This window comes from Macaca nemestrina, chromosome 6, assembly GCF_043159975.1.
Source record: "Macaca nemestrina isolate mMacNem1 chromosome 6, mMacNem.hap1, whole genome shotgun sequence".
Taxonomy (NCBI): Eukaryota; Metazoa; Chordata; class Mammalia; order Primates; family Cercopithecidae; genus Macaca; species Macaca nemestrina.
Window position 1 is genome coordinate 10,600,478 of NC_092130.1, and position 25,859 is coordinate 10,626,336.

General features: G+C 41.1%; 1 protein-coding gene across 3 annotated transcripts in view; it reads right to left on the bottom strand.

The window, feature by feature from the left end:
- The window catches only part of LOC105480844 (dedicator of cytokinesis 2), a 434,017-nt gene that overhangs the window by 269,810 nt on the left and 138,348 nt on the right, over positions 1-25,859 (bottom strand). For all 3 annotated transcript variants that reach the window (XM_011740035.2, XM_011740036.2, XM_011740037.2), the window contains one exon: positions 1,672-1,820. In XM_011740035.2, the coding sequence (XP_011738337.2) occupies positions 1,672-1,820 (149 nt within the window). The remainder of the gene's footprint in view (positions 1-1,671; positions 1,821-25,859) is intronic.

The following is a 25,859-nucleotide window of genomic DNA, read 5'->3' on the forward strand; positions in this document are numbered from 1 at the left end:
AATCTTGAATATCTAAGCTCTTGGTTATTATACTGTCTTTCCATTACATGAGGTAGGAGTAGACAGAAAAAAAGAAGAAAAAGACCATGACTTTATATGCCCCATGCCTGTGATTACTCAGAATTCGAATCAGACTGACCTCGGTTTGAATTTTGACCCTGACATTTATTTGCTCTATTTATTTGGCCTCAAATGTTAATGAAGTCTATAAATTTCAGGTTTTTCATCTCTAAAATGGGAATGATAAGCCTTAGTATCTAGGATCAGGGTGAGCAGACAGAATGTGCAGATTGCATTTAGCCCAGTGCCTAGAAACCAACAAATAAAGTAGAGCTATGATCATTAATTATTCACCACTGAATACTAGCTGAAGTTTCACCTCCTTTGTGTAGGCTTCCTTGACAAAAATGCTTACACATAAACACATACACACACATATATCCTTTGTAGCTCTTGTACCCCAAATACGCATCTAGATTTTAGTCATTATATATCGGGGACAGGTTTTTTTGTTCCCAGTGCCTAGCGCACACTGGGTATATCATATGTATTAATATTTCTGCATGAATGAATGAATGAATGAATGAAGCAAGTTATGCATATGTAATAATAAGACAAGAAGCAGCTTAATTGGGATGGTGAGTGTAGACAGGAAGAGACAGGAGAGGCAGCATGCAAGGAAATTGATCATAATGGTTGACTATGGATCTGACCAGTAAAGGAACATTGCTCTGCAGAGTTTTCGAATTACAGTCAATCATAGACACAGTTCATTTAGAAAGCTCTTCTCTGAGGATGTTCTAGGGAGGAGACAGAAAAAGGCAAGGCTCACACCAACACTTAGAAAAAAGTGTATTGGTTATTTGGGTCTATGTAGTCCTCTGAAGCCAGTCCCATCTAAGGACTGAGTACCTCCTGGACATTACTCAAGGACAAAGAGGAGCTGCCAGAGGAACCTGGGTCAAATCAAGCACCCTCCTTCCATCTTCCAATGCTTAAGAATTCCAGGCCTGGGTCTAATCACTACCTCTCAGTCTTCACCACTTCATCTGGCTTACCTTCTGCAGATTCAGCCCTTTGGAAGCCCTCCGCTTACTCCCACTGACACTTTCCTTTGGTTTCCATCCCCAGCTAATCTCTGAATGATGTCTACAAAACATACAATGACTTCATGGCCACCACCATCCCACTCCATGCCCTATCTCTGGAATCTGAGCCCTGGCAATCTGCTCATCCAGGAAGAGGCTTAATAATTTTTGCCATTTCAAAAGGTAACCGAAGAAACAAAACCCAAGTAAATCAGCTAAGAAAGCAAACACGAGAGTTTTCTTGGCTGTCTAGGCATAGGAAACTCTTCCTCCCATCCCTGCAAACTAGGGCATGAGTACACGGACAAGCCATCTAAAAAGGCTGCAATAATGTCTATACCCACATTCTGAGAAAGCCTCACCGACAAGACACACAGTGACAAAATGCTACATGATTAACTCTAGTCCCCTAGCCATCCTTCACAGCAATGGGGGTCAGTCACAGGAAAAGTAGGCCTGCTGAGCAAGCCATTGACTTTTATCTTTAGACTCTAGCTGCTATCCATCAGCATCAATATTTCACAATTTAATCAACTTAGCCCTAGTCTGAGTCCAGGATATCTACATCATCAGGAGGACTCACCACATCCTGATAGCTAAGGACTTCCAAGATGCTGTTGAGCAATTCAACGCAGTACTTCTTCTCCAGGACCTGGTGTTGCATCTCATCCTTCTGCTCCAGCAGCTCCTTTAGCTCTTTGGTGATGACAGGAAGCAGAATGTCCCGGCATTCTGGAATAAAGACAGTTCAGAAGCATGTAGAATTCCTCATTTTTTAGTTTCTTTTCTTTCATATATGCATATAATTTTTCATTAAATAAATAGTTCATGAAGACATTCTCCTTGTAAAAAATTAAAATATTAAAGATTAGGTTAAGATTTCCTGAGAACATCATTCATAATTCTAGTCCCTTTTCTAACCCTTTCTACCCAGGGGCAACCAGTTATTCTAATATGTATATTCTAATATATTCTATATATTTTATATATACACATACATATAAAATGTGCCATATGAAATATCTAGTGTTGTTTTAACTTTGCATTTAAGTCATATACTGTGATTATAAACTTCCAAGATCCTTTTATACAATTTTACTTATCTGTTTATCAGTATAAAACATATAGTTATTCTGGCTTTGTTTCCATTTTATACAAGGGGACCATGATGTATATATTACTCTGAACCTTGACTTTTTTTCATGCACTAATATTTCTTGGAGCACTTTCTGTATTATTACATTTAGGGACAAACTTAGTTATTTTTAACTGTTTTATAGTACTCTTTATTATGGATGTATTTTTCTATTCAGCCCATACCTGTACTACTGGACATTTTTCACTGGTACAGACAGTACAAAATGAACAACCTTCCATTTGCATCCTTGTGCATATTGCTTTCATTTACCAGCCTGGCCAACATGGCGAAAACCCATCTCTACTAGAAATACAAAAATTAGCTGGGGATGGTGGCGTGCACCTATAATCCCAGCTATTCAGGAGGCTGAGGCAGGAGAATTGCTTGAACCCAGGAAATGGAGGTTGCGGTGAGCTGAGATGATGCCACTGCACTCCAGCCTGGGTAACAGAGTGAGACTCCATCTCAAAAAACAGAAAGAAAGAAATGAAAACTCTTGCAGAGAAGGGTATGTCTCTTGATATTGCTGTTTCAGGGAAATTTCTGGAAGATTCTGAAGCCCTTCACAGCTTTGTCTCCATATTTCCCTTGAAAACAGAAAACCTTGAGGGAAAAAAAAAAAAAATCCCAAAATGTGTCAAGCTGCCCCCACTCAGATGCTGCTTGAGCTGCAATGTGAATCATACACACCAGGATTTCATTTTAATTCAATCTAACAAATAGATATTGGACATCTTTAATGTGGAAGATACTCTCTTTATGGAGGTACAGAGATAAGATGTGGTTCTTGCCCATTAGGTACTTAAAAAGTGACAGAGGTGATTACAGGGAAAAAAAAAAAAAAAAGCAAAACCAATGAACAATGGTAGAAATTAGAATAAGACTAAGTTCAGAAGAGGTAGAGGACATCTCTTATTCTGTCAGCCCAAGAGCTACCACCCACTCCTTCTGGCACAGCACCCTGACTGTACGTGGGGGAGCCATACTGTCATGGGCTATAATCCTGAGAAGCTGTCATAGGCTCCATGCCTTCCCGTGGAGAAGGGCTGGACACCTGGCCCCAATTAGGATGGCCTCCTGAAATCTGAATCTTGAGGGAATGTTCATAACGATAACTGCCAATGGTACTAATACACAGTATTTTGAGTGCTTACAATGTACCAGGCACTGTTGCAAGTGTCCTGCATGAATCATCTCAGTAAATTCTCCTAGTGACTAAGGGAGGTAGATAATATTATTTCCCCATTTTGCTGATGAGGAATCAAAGGGACTTGTCATGTGTACACAGCTAGTAAGTGGTAAATCCAGCCCAACTGCAGAGACTGCTCTTATGCACTACATGAAACGTGCAGTCTTGGCTGGGCATGGTGGCTCACACCTGTAATCTCAGCACTTTGGGAGGCCAAGGCGGGTAGATCATGTGAGGTCAGGAGTGTGAGACCAGCCTGGCCAATATGGTGAAACCCTACGTCTACTAAAATAAATAAATAAATAAATAAATAAATAAATAAAAGCTAAAACTAGCTGGGCGTGGTGGGCACCTGTAATCCCAGTGACTCGGGAGGCTGAGGCAGGAGAATAGCTTAAACCGGGGAGGCGGAAATTGCAGTGAGCCAAGATCACAGCACTGCACTCCAGCCTGGGCAACAGAGCAAGACTCCATCTCCAAAAAAAAAAAAAAGAAAAGAAAAAGAAAAAGAAAAGAAAAGAGAAATGTGCAGTCTCTCGGGCTCTGCTGTCATCACAGAAGTGCCCCAAGGAGGCTGCCCGGGGGGCATGCTGAGTCCCCTCTCCCTCCAAGATTCGGAGTCTCTCCTCTCTGATAACTAGTTTCCCAGCATTTCCTCTGATTCTATGGATTGTTCCCTTTCTTCTAAATACATTTGTGTTTACTTAAATTTACCAGAGTAGGATTCTGCTGCTTGAAACCAGAGTCCCAACTGATAGAGTCACAAAACACATTGAGTGCTTCAGAAGCCCTCTCATGAGCTCTGGTCAGAAGGTTCATAGAAGACTTTATAGGATCTAACAGAGTATGTCCCTTCTCTCAGAGCCCAATCTCAGTTTTTAATTAAATTCCAGTAAGTGTAATTCATGTCCATTCATCCTACTAAGGAGTAAGCTCCATGAGAGCTGAACTAAAATTCAAGTGCCTGATACAGTACCTGCATCATAGGAGTGAGTCAGTAAATCTTGGCTGAAGGGATGGAGGAGGTGGCATTTGAGATAGTCCGTGACACGTGGATAACATTTCAATAAGAAGAGTGAGGACTTAGAGAACACTTGGTGATTTAGAGAACATAAATCTAGGGTTATATTCTCTTGGAAGGAGAATAATGAAAGATAACACTTAAAAGAAGTGTTCTTAATTGCAACGAAGTGTCAGTTCTATGGAAACAGAAAATTATAGATGACAAAAATTTTGATTCTGCTTTGCTTAAAATTGTAGATAAAATCATAGGTCACAGCTTTAATGACACTTTATGAGAAATTTGCACTGAAGAAATATATTGTTGGGGCTGGGCATGGTAGCTCACACCTATAATTGCATCACTCGAGCCCAGGAGTTCAAGACCAGCCTGGGCAACATAGGAAGACCCCATCTCTACCAAAAATTTAAAAATTAGCTGGGCATAGTGATGCATGCCTGTAGTCCCAGCTACTCAGGAGGCTGAAGTGAGAAGAGCAGAGCCCAGGAAGTAAAGGCTGCAGTTAGCCATGATCACACCGCTACACACCAGCCTGGGCAACAGAGTAAGACCCAGTCTCAAAAGAAAAAAAAAAAAAAACCACTTGTTGGTCTAAGGACTTTTGAGAGTACAATACATTGATTAGCCACTACCCTTTATTTAGAATGATAAGGGAGAAAGTTGGAGAAAATATATTAATTTATCAATTACCCTATTACTTAAGTTAAATATTCAGTCCATATCTTGCCATTAAAAAGGTGAGATTTTCATCCAGATGTATTTATTAAGCAGGGTAAAAAAAGTCTTACAATATTCATTAAAAAGTTTATTTTAAAAGTTATCTTCTCTTTATTTCCTTCTGCCTGGCTAAAAGTTATCTTCAAAAGGATATGAACTTGTAACTTTGCAATGTTTTGTTTGCTAGAGGGAAATTAAGTGTTGAAATTCTTGTTGTAGAAAAACTAGGTGAGTTCATCTGAAGTGGTAAATGCTTTGTCATTGGAAGACGAATAACTTCCCTAACTTAATGATACTTCCCAATTATGCCTTCATTGATGTGATAACTAAGCCCAACCAGAAGATAAAAATTGTGCATTATCTTATTAAGTTAGATAAAGGTGGTAAAGTCTTCCTCTTTGAAAAGTGAAATAAGAGATTCTAAAAAAGGAGATTTAAAATACAACAGAAAGTCTTGTTTTTCCATAGTCCTCTAGGTAAAAGGGAGTCACCAAAAGATGTGCCTTCAGGAAATCTGTGTCACTGCAGTGAAGATGCCATGGTGATGACAATCCAGGTGATAACAATGAATATAAGAGTGTGTGGGTTGTCCCCTAGATTCCTAGCTTCTGACATAACGAATTTGGATTCTGCCGAAGCTAAAGATTTGATAAGCCCTTGAAGAAAGGTAGTAAAAAACAAATCAAGCGTGGTCAATTGCCTTGAGCTTAAAGTACAAGATGATAATGTTTTAAGGCTTAAAATAGCTTTTTGTGACTCAAGATTAAAAATTATTAAAACTCTCCCCACCTGTAAAATAGGATCAGTAGGACCTATAGGAAGGAGCCATGTAAAGGCAGATCAAGAACTAACCCATTCACACATTGAACTCATTCTTTCAGTCAGTCATTCTACACATATATTGAAGGCTTACTATATGCCAGTCACTATTCTAGGGTGGAAAGGAATGACCAGGGGTTAACTCCCCATCATTGCACAGAGCCAATGGAGATAAGAAGCAGACTTGAGTAGACAGGAAAAACACTTAGTACCTTTACACCTTAGGAGTGGCAACCTATTAGGAGCGGTCATAAAACAGAGCTGTGGAATAACCGAGGTCAGGGTTTTCCTTAAAAGGTCATTCTGTTAGCACTCTAGTTGAGATACCTCACATAAATCCCATTACTAAGATATGAATCCAAGGAAAAAGCCACTCAGGAGATTTTAGATATGAAAGATCTCCTTGGGAAATCACGGACTTTAAATCCTACTTAAAATTGAACTAAGCTAGTAGATTTTTCATGGAAAAGTCTGATAGTAAGTTCTCCATCTCTAGAAGTATTCAAGTAGTAAGTTGCGTCTATAGATAGGCACGAGGAAGAGGTAAAGTATCAGATGAAGGGATGAAGTGAATGATTATTAAAGCCACATCTGAAATTCTAGGATTCTATAAAACATAGGTTCCAAGGAAGTTGCAGGAGGAAGGATATATTTGCTAGGTGGAAAGACAGTGGATGTTTGCCTTGCTCACAAAGTACTGAGGCTGTGGGAGCTGCAGACCAGGCATTAGGAGAAGCAATAGTTTATCAAGCTGAAAGGCAGACGCTTTACAGATTCTCAAAACCAGCATCCCCATAAGATGGAGGCTCATGGTGTGGAGAGTCAGCAAGATTTTCACTGAAGTGGCCATTAATAACATGGTCTGTTTTTCAGAAGGTACTCTGTCTTCTCTTTAACCATGATTTCTCAGAAATGTCTGGCTCCTCTGTTTGTAGATGAAATAATTTTTCTCATTTGTAATTGGAGCTGTGAAATTATATTAGTCTGTAAAGCTCCAGGAAGCAGCATTTCTAAATTGCTGCTTGATTGTCAAACCAACAAACACAAATGGTTTTGAAGATAAATAGTGCAAACCCTGAAATCAATCTTCATAGGCAGAGGTAATGAATGTCAGAGACCTGCACACCCAGGCTGGGTTCCTGCCTTAGGTATCCAATGTCTGACAAAGGCTGGGAGACTTGCCACCAAGTGACAAGTCCAAATTATAATTCAGACCAGCCATGGGAGAATCTGCAGAACTACTCAACTCCTTGGGTTTTAATCGAAAGGGTTTTCTTTGTCCAAGTGACTGCAGAGAGGAAGACGCAGTATTTCTGGATTCTGGGTCCTCCCTTAGGAAAGTTTTGTCATGCAGCAGTCAGTGCTACCTACCTGAATGCATAGCCCTCTTGAAGTGTGGTGTGCTTTTGCAATTATTTGATGGCTCACGGACACTTCAAATAAGAGGACCCTTTTCTTCACCTGCTCCTCACCAGTATCAGCCCCATTGGAAGAACTAAATGAAAATTCTTTGTCAGTTTGGAAAACCACCTTGACGTGCATCCAGCCAAAATCACATCTGCGACCACAGCCACAATCCAGCTCCAGCAGGAAACATTCCTAAAAACCATATCTGAATTGACCCTCTTCCCCTCAAGTCTGTTCTTTCTCCTTTGCTGTCTCTTGAGAGTGAGGACACCCCCAGTCACACAGTCAACCAAGCAAAGAGATTGTCTTTGAGTTCTTCTTCTCTTTACATCAGCATCTAATCCATTATGAAGTTACGCCATTCTACCCTCAAGCCAACTTCCTCCACTTTCTGTGTCAAGTCTCCTAACCGCCTTCCCTGCTCCCTGCACAGGAGTCCCTTGTGGTCAGGAAATTCTTCAGTAACTTCCTATTGCCCTCAGGATGAGTTTTCTCAACTCTCTGGCATGGATGGAGGCCATCTGTGAGCAAGTTCTTCCCTCAACTCATCGTGGGTGCTCACCACTTGCCACTTCTCCACCTCCCTCTCTCTGTTCCAACCACAAACTCTCTCCTCCTGAATTTTCACATGTTATTTTCTTTGCCTAGAATGCTCTTGTCCCGCCCATCTTCTCCTGACTTCTTCCCTTCTAGCTCCTAACTTAGACGTGAAATCCTCTAGGATGATTTTCCTGACACCCCAACTTTGCCTTGGGTGACTCTTCTTCATTCCTATGGCACCCATAATATATTTCAACATATTTCCATCTTACCATTTATCACACGATACGGTCATTTTCTATGTAACAGGAAAACCAGTGAGATTCTTGCTGTCATCCCATAAATGAAAGTAAGGCCCAAGCTGTAGTTGGGGTACACCATCATCCCTCCAGGTTTTTTGAGAGGTGCCAGTTCAGGACCAGCCCTACACCAATCCACATGCACTCACTCAGAACTAACAGAAGGTCAGCAGTGGCCTTTGGATATAATGCAATTTCCATGGGATATGCCATTACCCCTCTCCTCCATGAAACTCATGTTGAGAGAAGGAGAACCCAAAGAGTCACTCATAAAACATAAAACAAGATGGACACTATATCCCTGCTAGGGAAATGCTTGCCAATCTGTGAACCCAGGTACATCCTGGTCCCACCATCAGAATACAGATTTTAGGACATTCTGGAGTATAGTGCACTGTACTTTTCTAGCCTCTCTCTTACTGCAGGGGAAGAAGGTTAAACATAAGCAATGCATCTGTGTCAGGGCTCAGTCACATCCTCAGCATGAATGCCCATGTTTCTAAGCCTGACTATGGCAGCCTGCACTTGGAATCTCATTCCACTCACATCCAGCCCCTGACTTTGTCACCAGTGTGTGTTAATCGACTCTTCAATCCTGTTCCATTTTTCACAGACTTTAAGGTGAAACTCATTCGGCTTTGGCCAAGTTCCTATTGACTGAAAGTCGAATTCCTCTCAGCTCATCTCTCTCGGAGGACTGGCAATGGGGAAGCGGGGGTGGCCACAGATGTCACAGCTCACCCTGCCCTCCCCCTATAATTGAAACCCCAAATTCTCCCAGGCAGGGCTGCCCAGTGTAAACCCAGCGCTGCTCTGCCAGGCTGCTTTTCTTCTGTTCGGTTTGTGAGCATTTGCAGATGTTGAAAGCCACTTGCTTGGATCAACTGGACACAAAAGGAGACCTCCACAGACACGATTCTAGTCTGACAGTTAGCGATTTGTTCTCACAACCTCCCTCCTCCAGCCAGCATTTCACAAAGAAAACTAATTCCGCCCACTGGGAAATCAATAACTACCCACAAATTTCATATTCCAGATCAGGTTACAAGCCTTTTACAACTTCACTAGCATTTCCCCCAACGCATTCTTCAGCAGCTCCCCATGAGTCACTTGCCTCACCCCCCGAAACACACCTCATTGCAAAACCCAGAATCACCACCCGCAGCCCTCTGGCCACCCTCTGGCGCCATCTGTGTCTCCACTTTACGAACCCCTATGGGGCCAAAATATATCTCCCAGCTAAACAAACAGCCTATTTAGAAATGTTAGAACTCAGCGTCCAGTTAAAATTCTCTCCAGGTATCTTAGAAGGGAGAAAATACAGTTAGGTGGTAAATCCTTAAGGAAAAACGTACTTTCAAAACTTTATACTAGATATCCATTGAAAGTCCGAACCAAGCTCTTGTTTTTACCATATATCCTTTATACTGAACATAAAAAGTGATTTTGCACTAAACCTAATAAGCAAATACCCTATAATAAGTTGGCTCCTGCCATTTAGAAGCACAGAGACAGCAGGGAGGGTTGGCCAACACGGAACTGCTGGAACTGTTATTGTATATGTATGTGTGTAGAGATGGGATCTTGGTATGTTACCCAGGCTGGTCTCAAACTCCTGGGCTTAAGCAATCCACACACCTTGGCCTCTCAAAGTAAAGAACTTTTAACAGGATGTGAATCTGTTTGTATCCAAAAAAGTCACACTGATCATAAATATAATTTGAAAGCTCTGAGAGTCGACATGCAATATATTCATATCCTTAAATATGTATGTTTAAATATATATACATATATATGCATACACACATAGTCAATACTCACTGTTCTCATGGATATTATATTCTAGTAAAGTGCTATAAATAATTAAATAAACAAGTTAATAGTTGTCTTAGGTTAGATACTCCAGAAGCAAACTCTAACATGAAGCTTGGGTGAAGAGGACTTATTAGGAGATGTTCCAGAAAAATATGCAAGGGGAGTAGGGAAGTGGAGGGAAGGAGGCCAAACCGAGTACAAAAATCAAGCAAGCCTCACAAAAGATAACTTTTGAGCTCAATCCTACGAGGAGTTCTGGAGGCAGTGTAGACTCCAGGGGTGATGAACCTGGAATGTTCAGACCCAGGGTGTCAACAGCACTTTGGGTGGTTCCAGTCCCCGGGAAAAGTAGGGTCCTGCAGCCTGAGGGCAGCCCTGGGAGGCAGGTGCTGGAGTTGGGGGCCATGAGAGCTGATGTGACAACAATGGGCACTGATAACTACCAGCAAAGAAATTAACCAGGTGACAGGATGAAGAGAATCTTCCAGGGGACTGTGACGACCACTCCATACAGGGCAGTCAAGGAAGGCCTCGCTGAGCCAGACACACTTGAGCTGGGACCTGAAGCGAGAGAAGGGAGCTGCATGCGCTGATCTCAGGGAGGCACACTTGCAGAGGAAAGGGCATGGAAAGGCGCTGGGATGGAAATTTGCAGACCTTGGAGGAATGACGTGGACGTGAGTGTGCCTGGGTTGCAGGAAACAGGGGTTTAATGTGAGATGATAAATTTGGAGAAGTTGCCAGGGCCAGGTCTCATCAGGCCCTGTGGCCCATGGTAAAAGGTTTGATTCCCGGGTAGTGATAAACACTTTTCGTTGCTGTGTTTTTAATGGTGGCCCTAGAGAGGAAGGTGGGAAAACACTGAGGAGGCTTTCTGTAGAGGTAAAGAAGGGGGCTTGTATTTATTGCACCCTCGCTGTCTATCAGGCGTTCTCTCTACAAAGTATATCATTATACCTATTTTACAGATGAGGGAACTGAAGCTTAGAGAGGTTCAGTAACTTGCCTAAAATCATACAGCTAGTAAGCAGAGCTGAATTAAACTCAGGAAATATGATTCCAGAGCCCATATTCATACCTATTAAGCTATCCTTCTTCCTTACTATAACAGTGCAGGGGAGAGAAGATGAAAGCTTGATTCATTTGCGGCAGTAGAGACAAGGGTGCAAGTACAGAGGGAAGTCGACGAACATGGGTTATGTTTTGAAGGCAGAGTCAACATGACCTGCTGATGGATTACACGTGCTACATACCTATGTAAGCATATGCATTTTGGAGCATTTGAGTGAGACAGCAATAGATTCATTTTAGGGTTTATCAAATTAGAGTGTAATCATGGAGACCATTTCCTGGCCTCAACTAGCAAGTAATGAAAGACTCCCATCAACATTTCTCTGATGGTGGGAAATGGCCACTGAGATAGCCTATCATCACGCCTTTTGAAAGCTATTTAGGACATAAATAGTGTGTTCTGAAAGGTACTTGCACCCTTAGTTATCCCACTGCACTTGCCTGCAACTGCTGACTGGCCTCCTCATTGCTAGCTTGCTCATTAAATCCAGCTCCTTAGAAAGTGCTTTTGGAAAAATAAGAAGCCAATCCAGCTCCTTAAAAGTGCTTTTGGAAAAGTAAAATTGCAGATAAGGCCAATTGAATTGGGACCCAAAATTTGATTTGTTTCCTAATGCTTAGAATGATTCCATTTGCAGTGCCGCACCAGATGAATGCGGTTTGGCCTGTCAGAAGACTGTGCACCCACCTCTTCATCCTGGTGATGAAAGGAGCAGCCAATTAAAAAGCTTCTGGCTGACCAAGCTGCCTCTGTACCTGATAATCTTGACAATCTTTAAAGAAGGATTCTTAGCTGGGTGCTGGGCATGCACCTGCAATCCCAGCTACTTGGGACACTGAGATGGAAAGATTGCTTCAGCCCAGGAGTTCAAGCCCAGCTGGGCAAGATAACAAGACACTTATCTTTAAAATATATATATATACACACATATATATGTGTATATACACACATACATGTATACATATATAAATATATATATACACACACACACATATTACATAAATAAAGCAAAATGTTTAGGAAAGTGTTCTACTTCAAATTCATGCAAGAGGAAAAATGAGTCCACTAACGTTGTGACTATGAAGATCTGTGTCTCACATCCTTTGACACCATTTCCAATTCAGTGACATCTGAATTCACATTGATTCATAAGTGCTCAGGACACCTATCAGATTGGTCAGCACCTCCTACACCCTTCCAGGGCTATCATCCCTGACCCACTGTCTCTCATTTGCATCACACCATACAGAATCCCTTATTCCCTCATGCCAGTCCCCTCTGGAGACTCATAGAATTCCATGGCTTCATGACTCCCAATCTGTACTTAACCAGGAACTCCTACACTTTTATCTCTTTATTAGCTAGTCCATGTTCACACACTCAAATAGAGTCTTCTCAGCAGCCAGGGTCACTATAACATATTTTTTAAAAGGGGACAGAAATTACTGGCATGAAGGGGGGTGGGAGAGTGGAATATTAATTGTGAGAGATATGAAATGTACATTGAACTCCTGCTGGATTATAGACACCATACTGAGAATTAATTTATTCCTTACCAAAATCTATTCAATGGATTGCATTGTTCCCATTTTACAGATGAGAAAATAGGAGCTCCATGCAGCTCACCCAGCTAGTGTGTCTCCAACAGAGGCAAGGCCCCAGCACGGACCTGTCTGACTCCAACACCAGTGTCATTCCAGCCCCACTCACTCCAGCTCATGAGTGCAGGGCAATTATTACCAATTCCTAGATTCTGCTAGCTTGAGGCAGCCACCCTTTGAGTTTATTAACTCCCTTAAGTTGGCCTTAAATAGAAAATCCAAGACTTGGATTGCTTGGTCTGTTTAATAATTGATTGATGTTTGTTGTGTGGTTTTTTTTTTTTTTTTTTTTGGTCTGCTTAATGATTGATTGATGTTTGTGGTGTGTGTGTGCGTGTGTGTGTGTGTTTTTTTTTGTTTTTTTTTTTTGAGAGGAGTCTCACTCTGTTGCCCAGGCTGGAGTGCAATGGCCCAATCTCGACTCACTGCAAGCTCTGTCTCCCGGGTTCACACCATTCTCCTGCCTCAGCCTCCTGAGTAGCTGGGACTACAGGCACCCACCACCATGCCTGGCTAATTTCTTTTTGTATTTTTAGTAGAGACGGGGTTTTACCGTGTTAGCCAGGATGGCTATGATCTCCTGACCTTGTGATTCGCCTGCCTCGGCCTCCCAAAGTGCTGTGATTACAGGCGTGAGCCACTGCGCCCGGCCTGTTTGTTGTGGTTTTGTAAGTTACAGTCCTAGGGGGGTGAAAACAAATCTGAGTCCTAGAACCCCAGAATTAAACAATAACGAGTGTTAGTCAACTCAGTGGTTGAGTCTTTAGTCCAGTCATTCACTTCTTTCATTTTTTAATTCAACTATAGTCGGTTGGGCTTCCCCATCACATAGCAGTTGGCTAGCAAACAGCAATCGTGACTTCAAGCCATTTGCTACCTTTCCTCATTAGACAGCGAGAGCCTGGGGTGAGATATCCAATCTCAATCAAGTCATGTCTCCTACAGTTCCTAACGCAATGCCTGTTTTCCAGTAGGATCTTAATAAGTGTTAGATGAATGAGTGTTTGCTGAAGGCAAATAAGGGGTCTGTATTCAGGGCAACTCATAGAATCAGAAACTTGTTTAGTGTTGGGTTGGTCAATATTCATTTTTCTGTGCCATCCTCGAGGGAACTAAATGATAGCAGCTGCGGGTGGGATGGGAGGTATAGAAGGAGAGCTGTATGTGTGTTTCTTTACCTTCACCACATCCCCTGAGCCATTTTACCTAATCATAGAGGAAGGCATGGCATAGTGAGTGGAGCTTTGGGTTAAAGGTTGGGAGACCTGGGTTTGAATCCCAGCCTTACTACCACCAGGCTTGGATGAGCCATTTTACTTCTCACCCTCCAAAAATGGAGATGAGAATGACTCTTTCGTAAAAAGATCAAAATAAAACATGATACAAATTCAGTTGCAGTTATTAAGTATAATGAGGCTTTGGGATCCAACGCTATGCACAAGTTTTTCAGCCCAAAGCAGAGCGTGTTAAAGCTTCAGTTTCTTTCCACTGTTGTTAACTTATAAATTGTACAAATGCCTGGTCCAGACAGGCTGGAATAAAGTGGACTTAAAGCTGTTATCTGCATCATTCAAACAAACTACACTTTTGTCTGAATACCAAACTCAGAGAATTGAGTTCTAAGAGGTGGGTATAAATTGAAATAATTGGGATATATGCCTCAGATTTCCATTTTCCCTTTTGTATGTGGACAGACTAATGGAGGGCTCAGGCAAGCGTTCTCTGAATGTCCTTTTTCATTTCTGTTTGCAACTTAAAGAATAATAATAGCACTTACTGACAATCCTCAAGCCGCACATGAACAATCCTCTATCGCCGCCATCACAAAACTTACAAATACCAAAAAGAACAAAAGCCAACAGCAATGTTTTGGATCAATATGAGCAGCTAGCATTCCATTTCTGGGAAAATCATGCATTAAAAGCCTCTTGTTTACATTTTAAGGCTAACAGAGGGGCCCTTCATTTCAGAGAATTAAATGAGAAAATTATCCTGGATTCAAGCATTAGCAAAATGGAATGGTTGTCTAATTGTTTCCAATCATCATCTGATTCTCCTCTTCCCTCACCTTCCCCATATCAGCTCCGAAGGAGAGGAGGCTGGGGCTCCTCTCATTTACAGCTCCGCAGATTTAAAACCTAGTGTTGTTTATTACAAAAGGAAAACCGAGAAGTATACTATATTTCAAATAAACTGAAGAACGGGAAGCAAACTTCAAAGAGGAAAGGAAAAAACCACAGCCATTTTTGTCCCTGTAAATAAAAATGGAAATGGGAAGAATTTATCCTCTGGCCTGTTTTTCTTTTCTAAAAGCACTCATCTAAGAAGGTAGAGAGATGAGACAGACTTGAGGAGCAGGGGCTCTTGCCTGCTTTATTTCTTCACTTGTAAAAAAGGGCCAAGGGGAGCCCTTCCCTAAAAGGCCCAAAGCAAAGAGTGATTTAATAAATGAATCATACACTTAGGCCCAATATTTAAATAAGAGGATCAAAGAGATTTTGCTTGGACTCTACAGCAATAAAAGAAGAACTGGGGAAAGTATGAGATGGTAGGAAATAAAGATAATAAATAACAGTTAAAGACATGTAATGAGCTCTCTGTGCAAAGAGAGGACAACATATGCTCCTTACCTTTGAATAGTCCATGTGTACTAAAGGAAAGGAGCAGTGAGGTGATGGGAACAGTAAGAAAACATATGTACAATGAAACATACTGCATTTCACAGAACTACCATTTGATCCAGCAATCCCATTACTGGGTATTGACCCAAATAAATATAACTCATTCTATTATAAAGACACATGAACACATACATTCATTGCAGCACTATTCACAATTGCAAAGACATGGAATGAACCTAAATGCCTATTAATGAAATACTGGATAAATAAAATGTGGTATATATACACCATGGAATACTATGCAGCCATAAAAAAGAACAAGATTATGTCCAAGGGTGTGGGTGGAGGCAAGGACATGGATGGAGCTGGAGGCCATTATCCGTAGCAAACTAATGCAGGAACAGAAAACCAGATACTACTGTTCTCACTTATAAGTGGGAGCTAAATGATGAGAACACATGGACACATAGAGGGGAACAACCCTCACTGGGGTCTATTGGAGGGTGGAGAGTAGAAGGAGGGAGAGGATCAGGAAAAATAGCTAATGGGTATTAGGCTTAATACCTGGGTGACAAAATAATCTGCCTAACAAATCCCCATGACACAAGTTTACCTATATAACAAACCCACACATGGACCCCCAAACTTCAAATAAAAGTTAAGAAATGAAACATACCACATTTCAAATTATGTTCAGTAGCCCCCACATGAATCTCCCATTGTACTCCTATGAAATTGCAAATAATTTTGCACATTATCTGTTCATATGTTTATTATTAGTTATAAGTATTTCTTTATACATTACCTTCGTCCAAAAAGAATGAAAGAAGAAAGATGGCATCCCAGTGTAAAAGATAACATAAACTCCAACTGCCCTTATTGGGGCCATAAAGGCAGCCATCCAAGTTCTAGAGTTTGTTGATCATCAGGATAGAAGAGGACCAATTCCTTGCAGGAACCATAGCTTTTTCTGGCACGAAATTCTTAAAGAAAATTTTCATATTGTATTTTAATGTTAACGTTCTACATTGAGCTTAGTAGTCATTTGTTGCTTTTGACTCAAATTGTGAAATCTTAGCTCTGAAAAGAACTGGAGAAAAGCTAATGGTTTCAAGTCACTTGACTGTGTTTTGTGATCTTGTGAAATATAAAAAAAAAAAATAAAGGGAGGAGGTTTCATGAGTGTGTGCTTGTCCCTCCATGACACTTCCATTTCTCTATTCACATGAAAAAGTATGTGTCGAGCATCTGCCAAATGCCAAGCATTCCATATGACACACGGGTGTTACAGGACTCCAGCGTGCAGGTGATAAAGAGAGAGATGTGACCGGATCCAAGGCATAGATGAGAAAGATTCAAAGGCAGAAAAGTCATGGAAGAAGAGAAGGTTTTCTTGAAAAGAATGAGTACAGTTTTGGAAATAATGAGTTTGAGTATCTATAAGACACCCAAAAGGAGATGTCAAAGGAATGATTGGCTAAATATGTCTGAAAATAATCTAGTACAAATGGGTAAGCATCAGTTTAACTATATGAGAGATACAGTGGACGTGGCTGCCTCCTACAAAAAAAAAAAAAAAAAAAAAAAAAAAATTCCCATGGGCAACTACAATGCATTTAGCAGAAAGTGGTTTCTTAATTTTATTTGGTGTTGTTCATGAAGATCATGATAAAATGAAAAGGAGAAGAAAAAGGAGAGGAAGGACGAAGAGAAAAAGAAAAAAGAAGAGGTACAAGAGGAAAAAAAGATGGAGAAAAAGAAGAAAGAAAAGGCAAAGGAAGAGAAGACAGACAGAGAAGAAGAGAAAAAAAAGGCAAAAGTAGAGGAGGAAAAGCAGTAGCAACTGGGCAAGAACGACGACTGACAGAGGAGACATGAATATGGGAAGCTGGGACAAGGGAGCCACAACAGGCCCAGAAACAGGAGGGATTTTCACTTGAAATTTGTAGACTATCACAAGGACAAGGTTAAGACTGAGCCCAAAGGTGGCTAAGCAGCCCAAACTGGCAGGGGTCCCGGTGAGCCCACCTGTACATTTGTCAAAATTCTCACTTTACCAAGTCATGCCAGTTAGTGGGGAGCTGGGGGACGGGATTTTCTGGGAGTAACAGTCAACAACTACTTCTAGAGCACCAGTCATGCATCTGAGTATTGAAGGTAGGGATGGAACCATCTTTTCCCTCAAAGACTCTGCTAGAGTACCATGCACAGCCCGTCAGCCCGAGACAAGGCGGAATGATAAACTGGACTATGAAGAAGAGGAATGGAAGGAAATGTCGGCCATCAAGGAGGCTCCATTCTCATTCCTCTAATGCACTTAGTCAGTAACAGACCACATGGTAAGTGCTATATAGACAACAGTGAGCAGAGTGTGGAAGTGGAATATCGGTTATTGTCTGTGTGATCTTGGAGAAATCACTTAACCTCTCTGTGTCTTTGTTTCTGTATCTGTAGGGTGGAAATAATAACGGCACCTCTCTGGGTGAGAATGAAACAAGATAACATAAAGCACTAAGATCAGCATACCTGGCCCATGGAAAACATTATAAAAGTATAAGCTACTGTTATTTAATTTTTAAAATATTTATATGTAAATTTCTGGGTAATGAAAATATACTGTATCTTGATATGGGTGGTGGCTAATAGATTTACATATGAAAAAAATTCATGAGCTATATATTTAAGATGTGTGTATTTTTCTATATGTAAATTATACTAAAGTTCTATTTAATTTTATATAAAATATAAATGTGTGTGTGTGTGTATATATATATATGGTTCATATTATTTTTCCTGTTTAAAACAGACAGTAAGTCTTGAAAAAGTCAAGTAAGTTACTCAAGGGATTTTGCTGGAACTTGTAATCAAGTACTTGGACTCCAGAACCTGTGCTCTTAAAGACTGGGCAGGCTATGTTTCTATGTCAGCTGAGCCTTGGTACTCAATAGGGAAAAGATGGCAAATAGTTGCCTGAAGATGCTGTGCTGAATTCTTCTTGGAGAATATCCTGCCATCAAGAGAGGGCAGCTCTTTTCTTACCTTTCCCATTCTTTCTCCCACCTTCCATGCTCTTCTCATTTCAGCATGGTTTCATCATCTCATTAAATATTAAAACCAAGATCCATGCCAGTCAACAAGATGGCTGGTAATGGAGTACACACATCCCAGCAGGTAAACACCCAGCAGACAGGCAGTGGTTAAGAGCTACAGGGCACACACCCCAAGCTTCCCAAATTCCTCAGGGGCCAAAGATGCCCCGCTACTAACAGAAGTGTGCCCACTTTAAGTACACATGCAGCTCCTGCCAAGACAAAGAACACCAGCCAAAGAAGAGTGAGTGATTGTCATTTATGGGGTGCTGTAGAAATTAATTTTGTATGCCCCTTCCATTAGCAGTAGGTCTGAATTCACTTTAATATGCAAGTTATCATGTTAATCTTTGATACTAAAAAAGAATGTATCATCATTAACCTTTCTAGCCCTGACTTTAGCAATGCAGTCTTTTTATTAGTGGTAATAGAAGTAGCATCATTTCTTGGCATTTCTGTACTCTACCAATTTGTATGCAGTTCCACCAGTCACTTTGTAAAATCTCTGCTGATTCAGAAGCCCATTTTTCAAACATTTGACTCTAACTGCCCATAAGTCACCAGAAGTTGACTCTACCTTCTTTTTTTTTTTTTTTTTTTTCAGGTTCCTCTAAATGAGAATAAATTTTCCACTGAAGGAGCAGTCCACAAAAATCACTAATGGCCAGCAGAAGAAGCCCACAGGAAGAGCGGGCATGAATGAGTTCTGTGTAGCATTTAGGAAGGCAAGCTCATCTTAGCCAAACCATAATGGGGGTCTTCAGAGTTCCAGGATCCCTAGATAACTAAGTCACAGCTAAGAAGAAACTTCTGCTTTAGGGAGAAGGGAAACAAATTAAGCAATACTGGAGAATTGCTATTAAAGATAATGGGAAAAACACTCAAATATTGCAATCTAGTACATCTTTCTTTCCAAGTATTCATTTGATATTGGTAAATTATAGATGAAAGAAATATGTGGAAAGTTCTACACTCCATTTTAATGAATAACTTTAATATTCCCATTCCATTTGTTCTATATATGCTAATCTCTAAAATGTGTTAATAGTGAGAAAATGTTTGATAAATTGCATTTTGCCATCTTTTTCTTCATTCACACTCTCTGATGTGACGACGATCAGAAGGTAGAGAACTTAGGAAGGAAAAAAAAAAGGCAAGAATAAGGTATAAAATACCTTAAAATAGAGCATCAGTCCCTGAAGAATGAAACGAGTTTCTGTTTTCAAATGCATTCGCATACTGTTTATAATGTAAAATATAAACAAAACTACCTCCTTACTGAAACTAGATTGGTTGCTGATCCAACTTTTTGGCTTGTAGGGAAGCTGCCCATAATGAGGTTATCGACACACGAGTTCATCTCATACACGGGTAGTTTTTATGTTCTTCTTTTAGATCTAATGATTGTTTTTCTGACTGCTCCTTAAAAAGGACATGACATGAATAAGAAGGAAACTGGGATTTAGCCATATATATCTTCAGAGAGCTTAGAGCTTTCTAAAGGGCAAAATCAAATTGAGTATTTTCCAAGCTTTAGTTTATCATTATGTTTTTTCAGTGGAAACCTGCTATGTACTCATCATAATTTCCACCTGCACTATTGTTTACTTAATATTTTTCGTAAAGTAAATTCATTTGAATCTGCTTAAGTTTATTTTAAAAGAAAACTTTGCTACCTCAACCAGAAAACCAGTATCCTTTGCCATTAATGGAAGATATCATAACAATCAATACAATAAAAATAAACACTTTTATTAAATTCTAAGAGAAGCTTAAGCCTGAGGTCTGCTCCATCTTTGTTATCAAAGGAGATTATTAGAGAAAGATAAAAACAAAACAGCAAAGATACACAATCCTTGACATAATCAGAAGGATTGAAAGGGAACTGAAAGGAATGAATGAACTTCCCTTCTGGATACAGTCCTCTATCTGTACACACCTGAAATTATCCTTCATGTCAAAGAAAATAGTTTTGCTTACTCGGCAAATGAAAGAAAGAAACTAAAATCTGGATTCCTAACTTTTAATTCCAACTCTGCCACTAACTTGTGGTGTGACCTTGGGCAGGTCATGTCCCCTCTGAACCACAGTTTCCTGGGCTGAAAATGAACAGGTTGGATTACGCAATTTCTCCAAGAAGTCACTCAACTTTTCCCATCTATGTTTTGTGAAACCGTTAAACATGTTCAAAAATATCTCATCATCATCTGAAATGTGTGGTTGTTAATTGCATTTACACTGTTATCTGAAAGTCTTACCAGGAAAAAAAGAGCAAAGGTTTGAAAAGATCAGCTATTTGGGGAGCAAAAGAGCCTTTTGAAACTGTTGTGTTGAGAAAAAAAAAAAAATCAATGAAATTGACTGCAATCCATGCACAACAGAACCTGACTGCCCAAAATATATACCTGCACATCCCTGGACTTTGGAAGCCAGTGGGCAAGACACTGATTTAAACTGGCCTTACAAATCATCACCTCGTCACTTGCCTGGGTCAAACAGTCTTTTATGCTGGTTGAGTAAAAGAGGGTGCTAATTTCAAACTATCAGCTGTATCTCCCCCTTCCTAGGAGACAGTAGATTGTGAGGGGAAAAAACAAATACATCAAAGTTAAAAATTAGTTAAGTATCTGCAAGCTTGCTTATTTGAAAGAACTGGCACATTTAAGCGAGTTTCTCCATCTGCAAAATAGTGATAACAATCTACTTTGTAAGTTTCTATAAAAATTATTAAAAGTAACTAGTATCATAATTATTATAGTACATATGAACACCGTCTTTCTCCCAAAGCTTTTTCTTTCTATCTATATTCTAAAAAGTCAATTTAAGCAACTTTTGATTTTTAATGCTCTACAGTGGCTCTAGCTTCAAACCGATAATAAAAATTGGTATAATAATTATTAATGAATAATTAAAATGGAAATCATAATCATACTAACTTCAAGCTATCATTTATCTAGCATTTATTGCCATTCAGGGACTGGGTTGAGCATTATGTAATTTAATAATAATTAAATTTAATAATTTAAATTTAATAATTTAATAATCACATTTAACCCCACTATCATCCAGATTTTACAGATCAAGAAACTAAGAACCAAAAAAATGACATGACTTTTCCAAAGTCACTGATGAATACAATTCAATTATGAAACAAAATGAAAAACCCTGAAATGGCTCTCTAGAACTCAAGACTTTGGCAAGGATATCATCCAACAAACCTTCTTTGTACATTTGGGGCCAAAGTCAAGATCATGAAAAAATCAGAGGTTACCAAATCTAATATAATAAAAGCTGAATATTTCCAATTTCTGAAGTTCTTTAGTGTTTCTTGTTCATTTTAAATAATCTTTTGGAGGTTTTAAACTACAAGAATGACTTTCATCCTCTGGCTCTCTCCTCTGAAGCCTCAGGGTGCTTTGCTTATTATCTCTACTATAAAATATTCATTCTGAATCATAATAAAGAATGCCTCATTTTGCAAATAAAGGCAAGCTCCTTGAGGACATCACCATATTTCCATCATCTTCGTATTTTCTAAATGGTTACAAAATGTTTTGTTTATGCCAGAGAATCAATTAACATTTTTTGAATTGAAAAACCTGTTCTAAGCATTGCCTCTTCATCAAAAAGGTGGCTCCATCTATCACGTGTGGAATTTGATATGTCAGAAAGCCAGTTAAAGATACAGGTCTTGAGATGAAGGCAAAGACTTAGACTAAAAATTAAGTTTTGCGGCTGTAGGCAGCAGGATGGGAGTGAGCCCGCAGAGTGGATGAAATCCCCTAGGCAAGGATGGGTAAAGCAAACCTGGAATGCAGTTGAGAACCGAAGACCTACATGGCTGTTGAATTTCTCCAAAACAGTTAGGTAGTCCTGCTGTCTGTGTTCCCCCTATTTCTGACCCTAAGGCATAGAAATGAGGACCTGGAGACTTGCAATCACACAGCAGTGCATTCTGTGGATGTACCCATTTCCCAGGATGAATCAAGAAATTAAAAAAAAAAAAAAAAAAAAAAAAAACTACAGAGGAAGCTGCCTAGTGTTCTCCCACTAGGCTGGCAAGAGACAGAGAAAGGAGTAACTGGTCAGTTTTAGCCCTGGAGATTAATGAGCTGCAAGGAACCTGATCGCAAATAAGGAGCCTACAACCACAGTTTCCCATCTTCTTGGAAAAAGAGCAAGAAATAACCCTCTCTCCTGCTTGTACCCCAAACCCAGGGTCTATCTCTTGATGTATGTGGATATCTCCTGATAAACTAGAAGAGGGAGCAACACATCTTATGCTCAGGGAATTATTCTCTCCTTTTCCTGCTGAACCACGATATAAGCCAGTCTGCTGTTTGCAGACAGGTCCCACCACCTATCAAGATTTGCAACTCGCTGTAGTCCCCTGAAATACCACAAATTTTCTGAGAGGTAACTGGGACCTGCTTCATTTCTCAGCACAGGCCTTGAACAGACAGCAGAGTGCTGTGGCGAACCTCCTGTTACCTGGATTGTAACTGATTTTAAAACCTGCCACTGTACCCAGAGACAGAGCCCAGAATCCCCATAAACCAACAAACAAAACAAAGCATCCTGCTGCAGATGGAGGTTCTGGCAAATCTGGGACATTGGCAGGGATGAGCCTGAGGAAAAGCAAATTTTTGAGACCCACACAAACACTTGCATGGAGAGAAACATCCACCTGCAAAGGGGGCAATGTCCTGACTGCGGCCCCTCTCTGCGGGGGGCTGGGGAGGGGCGTGGAGAGGGGCAGAAAGTGGTGGAGTTCCAGGTCCCACACCAAGAAACATAGACCTAGTCCTAACAGGCCTCTCAGTGACACACTGGATTCACACACCATGGCCTGTGTGGACGAAACCCTAACCTGGGCACATCCAAACACAGTGAGTCCTTCCGTGTGTTCATGTCAGGCTGACACTAGTACCCCCAGAACCCCAGGAAAACAGAATGCCTTTCAAGCAGTTTAAATAGTACTTGAGGCCAGGCGCGGTGGCTCACGCCTGTAATCCCAGCACTTTGGGAGGCCGAGGCGGGTGGATCACAAGGTCAGGAGATCGAGACCATCCTGGCGAACATGGTGAAATCCTGTCTCTACTAAAAATACAAAAAAATTAGCCGGGCGTGGTGGCGGGCGCCTGTAGTCCCAGCTTCTAGGGAGGCTGAGGCAGGAGAATGGCGTGAACCCGGGAGGTGGCGAAGCTTGCAGTGAGCGGAGATCGCACCACTGCACTCCAGCCTGGGTGACACAGCAAGACTCCATCTCAGAAAATAAACAAATAAAGAAAGAAATTGTACTTGAAGCTGCTGTCTCTTGTTCTCTGCTGTCCTGGCAACAGAGACTGGCTGACCATCAGAGATGAACAGGATCTCAGAGATCCAACATTCTGATTATATGAATGTGAAATGAAGCCCAAAGAGGTTAAGTGGTTTGTCCAAGGTCACACCGCTTGTTAGGAGCTTTCCTGGACTAGAGTTTAAATTTTCCAGCTCTTAGCACAGCAGGTCCTTGAATAACAACATCGTTTCATTCAATGTTGTTTTGTTATAACCTTGAGGAGAAAAAAAATTAATTCCCAGCTGGGGCCACTATCTGTGGAGTTTGCACATTCTCCCCATTTCTATGTGGATTTTCACGGGGTACTCCAATTTCCTCCCACATTCCAAAGACATGTGCATCAGGTTCATTTAGTGTGTCTACATGGCCATCGTGTGAGTGAGGGTAGGTGTGTGTGAGTGTACCTCGTGATGAAATGGCATCCGGTCCAGGGCTGGGTTCTGCCTGGCACCCTGAGATGCCAGCATGGGCTCTAGCCACCAGGACCCTGAACTGGAATAAGTGGGTAAGTCATGATCTTACTTGTTTTTATTATTCTTAAATGTATGTACAGCTCACATGTATTTTAATGTATAATATTAGAAGTGTTTTGGTCTTTATTTAGAAGTATGGCGATATTTTATGGTGATATTTTAAGTTAGGAACTTAACTCTTGTTTATATCAATTAGCCTCTGGCAAATTGGTTTTGTTATATATCATTTCCCTTAAAGTTACAGCTTCCAAGAACTGAGGGACGACATAAGTGAAGACGTACTGTGCAGCGTTTTCTTCAATAGACGATATTACCTTCTTTCAATGAAGGTAACTGCTCCTTTCACCTTCAAACACCTATCCCAGTGCCAGTTACTGGGAATACAGAGAGAAAACACACACTCTTTACCTGAAGTCAGGAAGCTGGTGTAGTGTAAGTACAAAGAAAATCTTAGAGAAGGAGGAGAGGCCCCTGAGATCCCGAATATGTGGATTCTCAGTGCTTTTGTTTGGCTTACGATGAAACAAATATGAACAGGGAGGAAACCGTCAACCTGCCCAGAAGCTGCCAGCACACAAGGCCCAGAGGTACTTTATTGGATGCCAAATTATTTTAACTCACCATGAGAAAAGAAGTGGACACCTTTCCCATCCATTTTGGGGAACCCTTAAAGATTTCACCGGGAGGTGTGTTAGAATGGCTCACCACACATTAAACACACACATCCACACACACACACACCTTCATTGGGTTGGGGAAGCCTTAAAGCTTACAAATCTAATCAGAGCTACTCTGTGCCTCCTCAGTCAGAGAGGAGAGTTTATAGCTAGGGGAGGGTGGCAATGACCAAGGCAAACTGGGCTCACACTGGATGGGAAAGAGCCAAATGCTTCTTAGCACAGTAATGCCAGGGTTGCTAGATCCAAAAGGATCAAGGCCAAAACCATGGTGGAAGGGAAAATACACGACCCCCAAATTAGATTAGAAGAGACTGGGTCTGAGAAAAAATAATGCTCACCTTGGCAAGGTGTGCCTTACCTCTTCGGTGACCCAGAAAGAAAATCGGTTAGAACGCTCTCTGGGAGGGCAAATGCAAGGGGATGAATTCCTGCAGCCTACCTTCTCTCTACAGGGCCTCAGTCAGTCACTACACCTACCCCACACCTGGAACCTGAAGGGACTGGGTGGAGAACTGCCTCCCTAGGAACTGGCTGGTGTCTGAAGCTGATGAGAGTTGTTCAGGCTTAAGAAGAGAGCGAGGGGAAAGGGGGAGTTCCTCTAGGGATGGAGTGAAGCAGAAGATTTAAAAAAGGGGCTGCATGGGATGATGTGGGGGTGAGGTGGGGACAGAACAAATGAGAGACAGAGTCAGACAGGGAGACGGTTAGACCTGCATAGCTTGAAACTGGTGGGGCAGGAAGCCTGAGCCCACCTGAACCTCAGCCACCACATAATCATCTTATGAGTTCCTCTAGAGCTGGCCCTAGGAAATTATCTCACTGTCCCAGCAATGAACCAGTGTGAGCCACTGGACACCACCACCAATAGCTCACAACTGCAGGCGCAGTGATGCCAGACAGCCAGCAATGGCAGAGATGTCCCCCAACCACAGGCACCACCATGGGCACA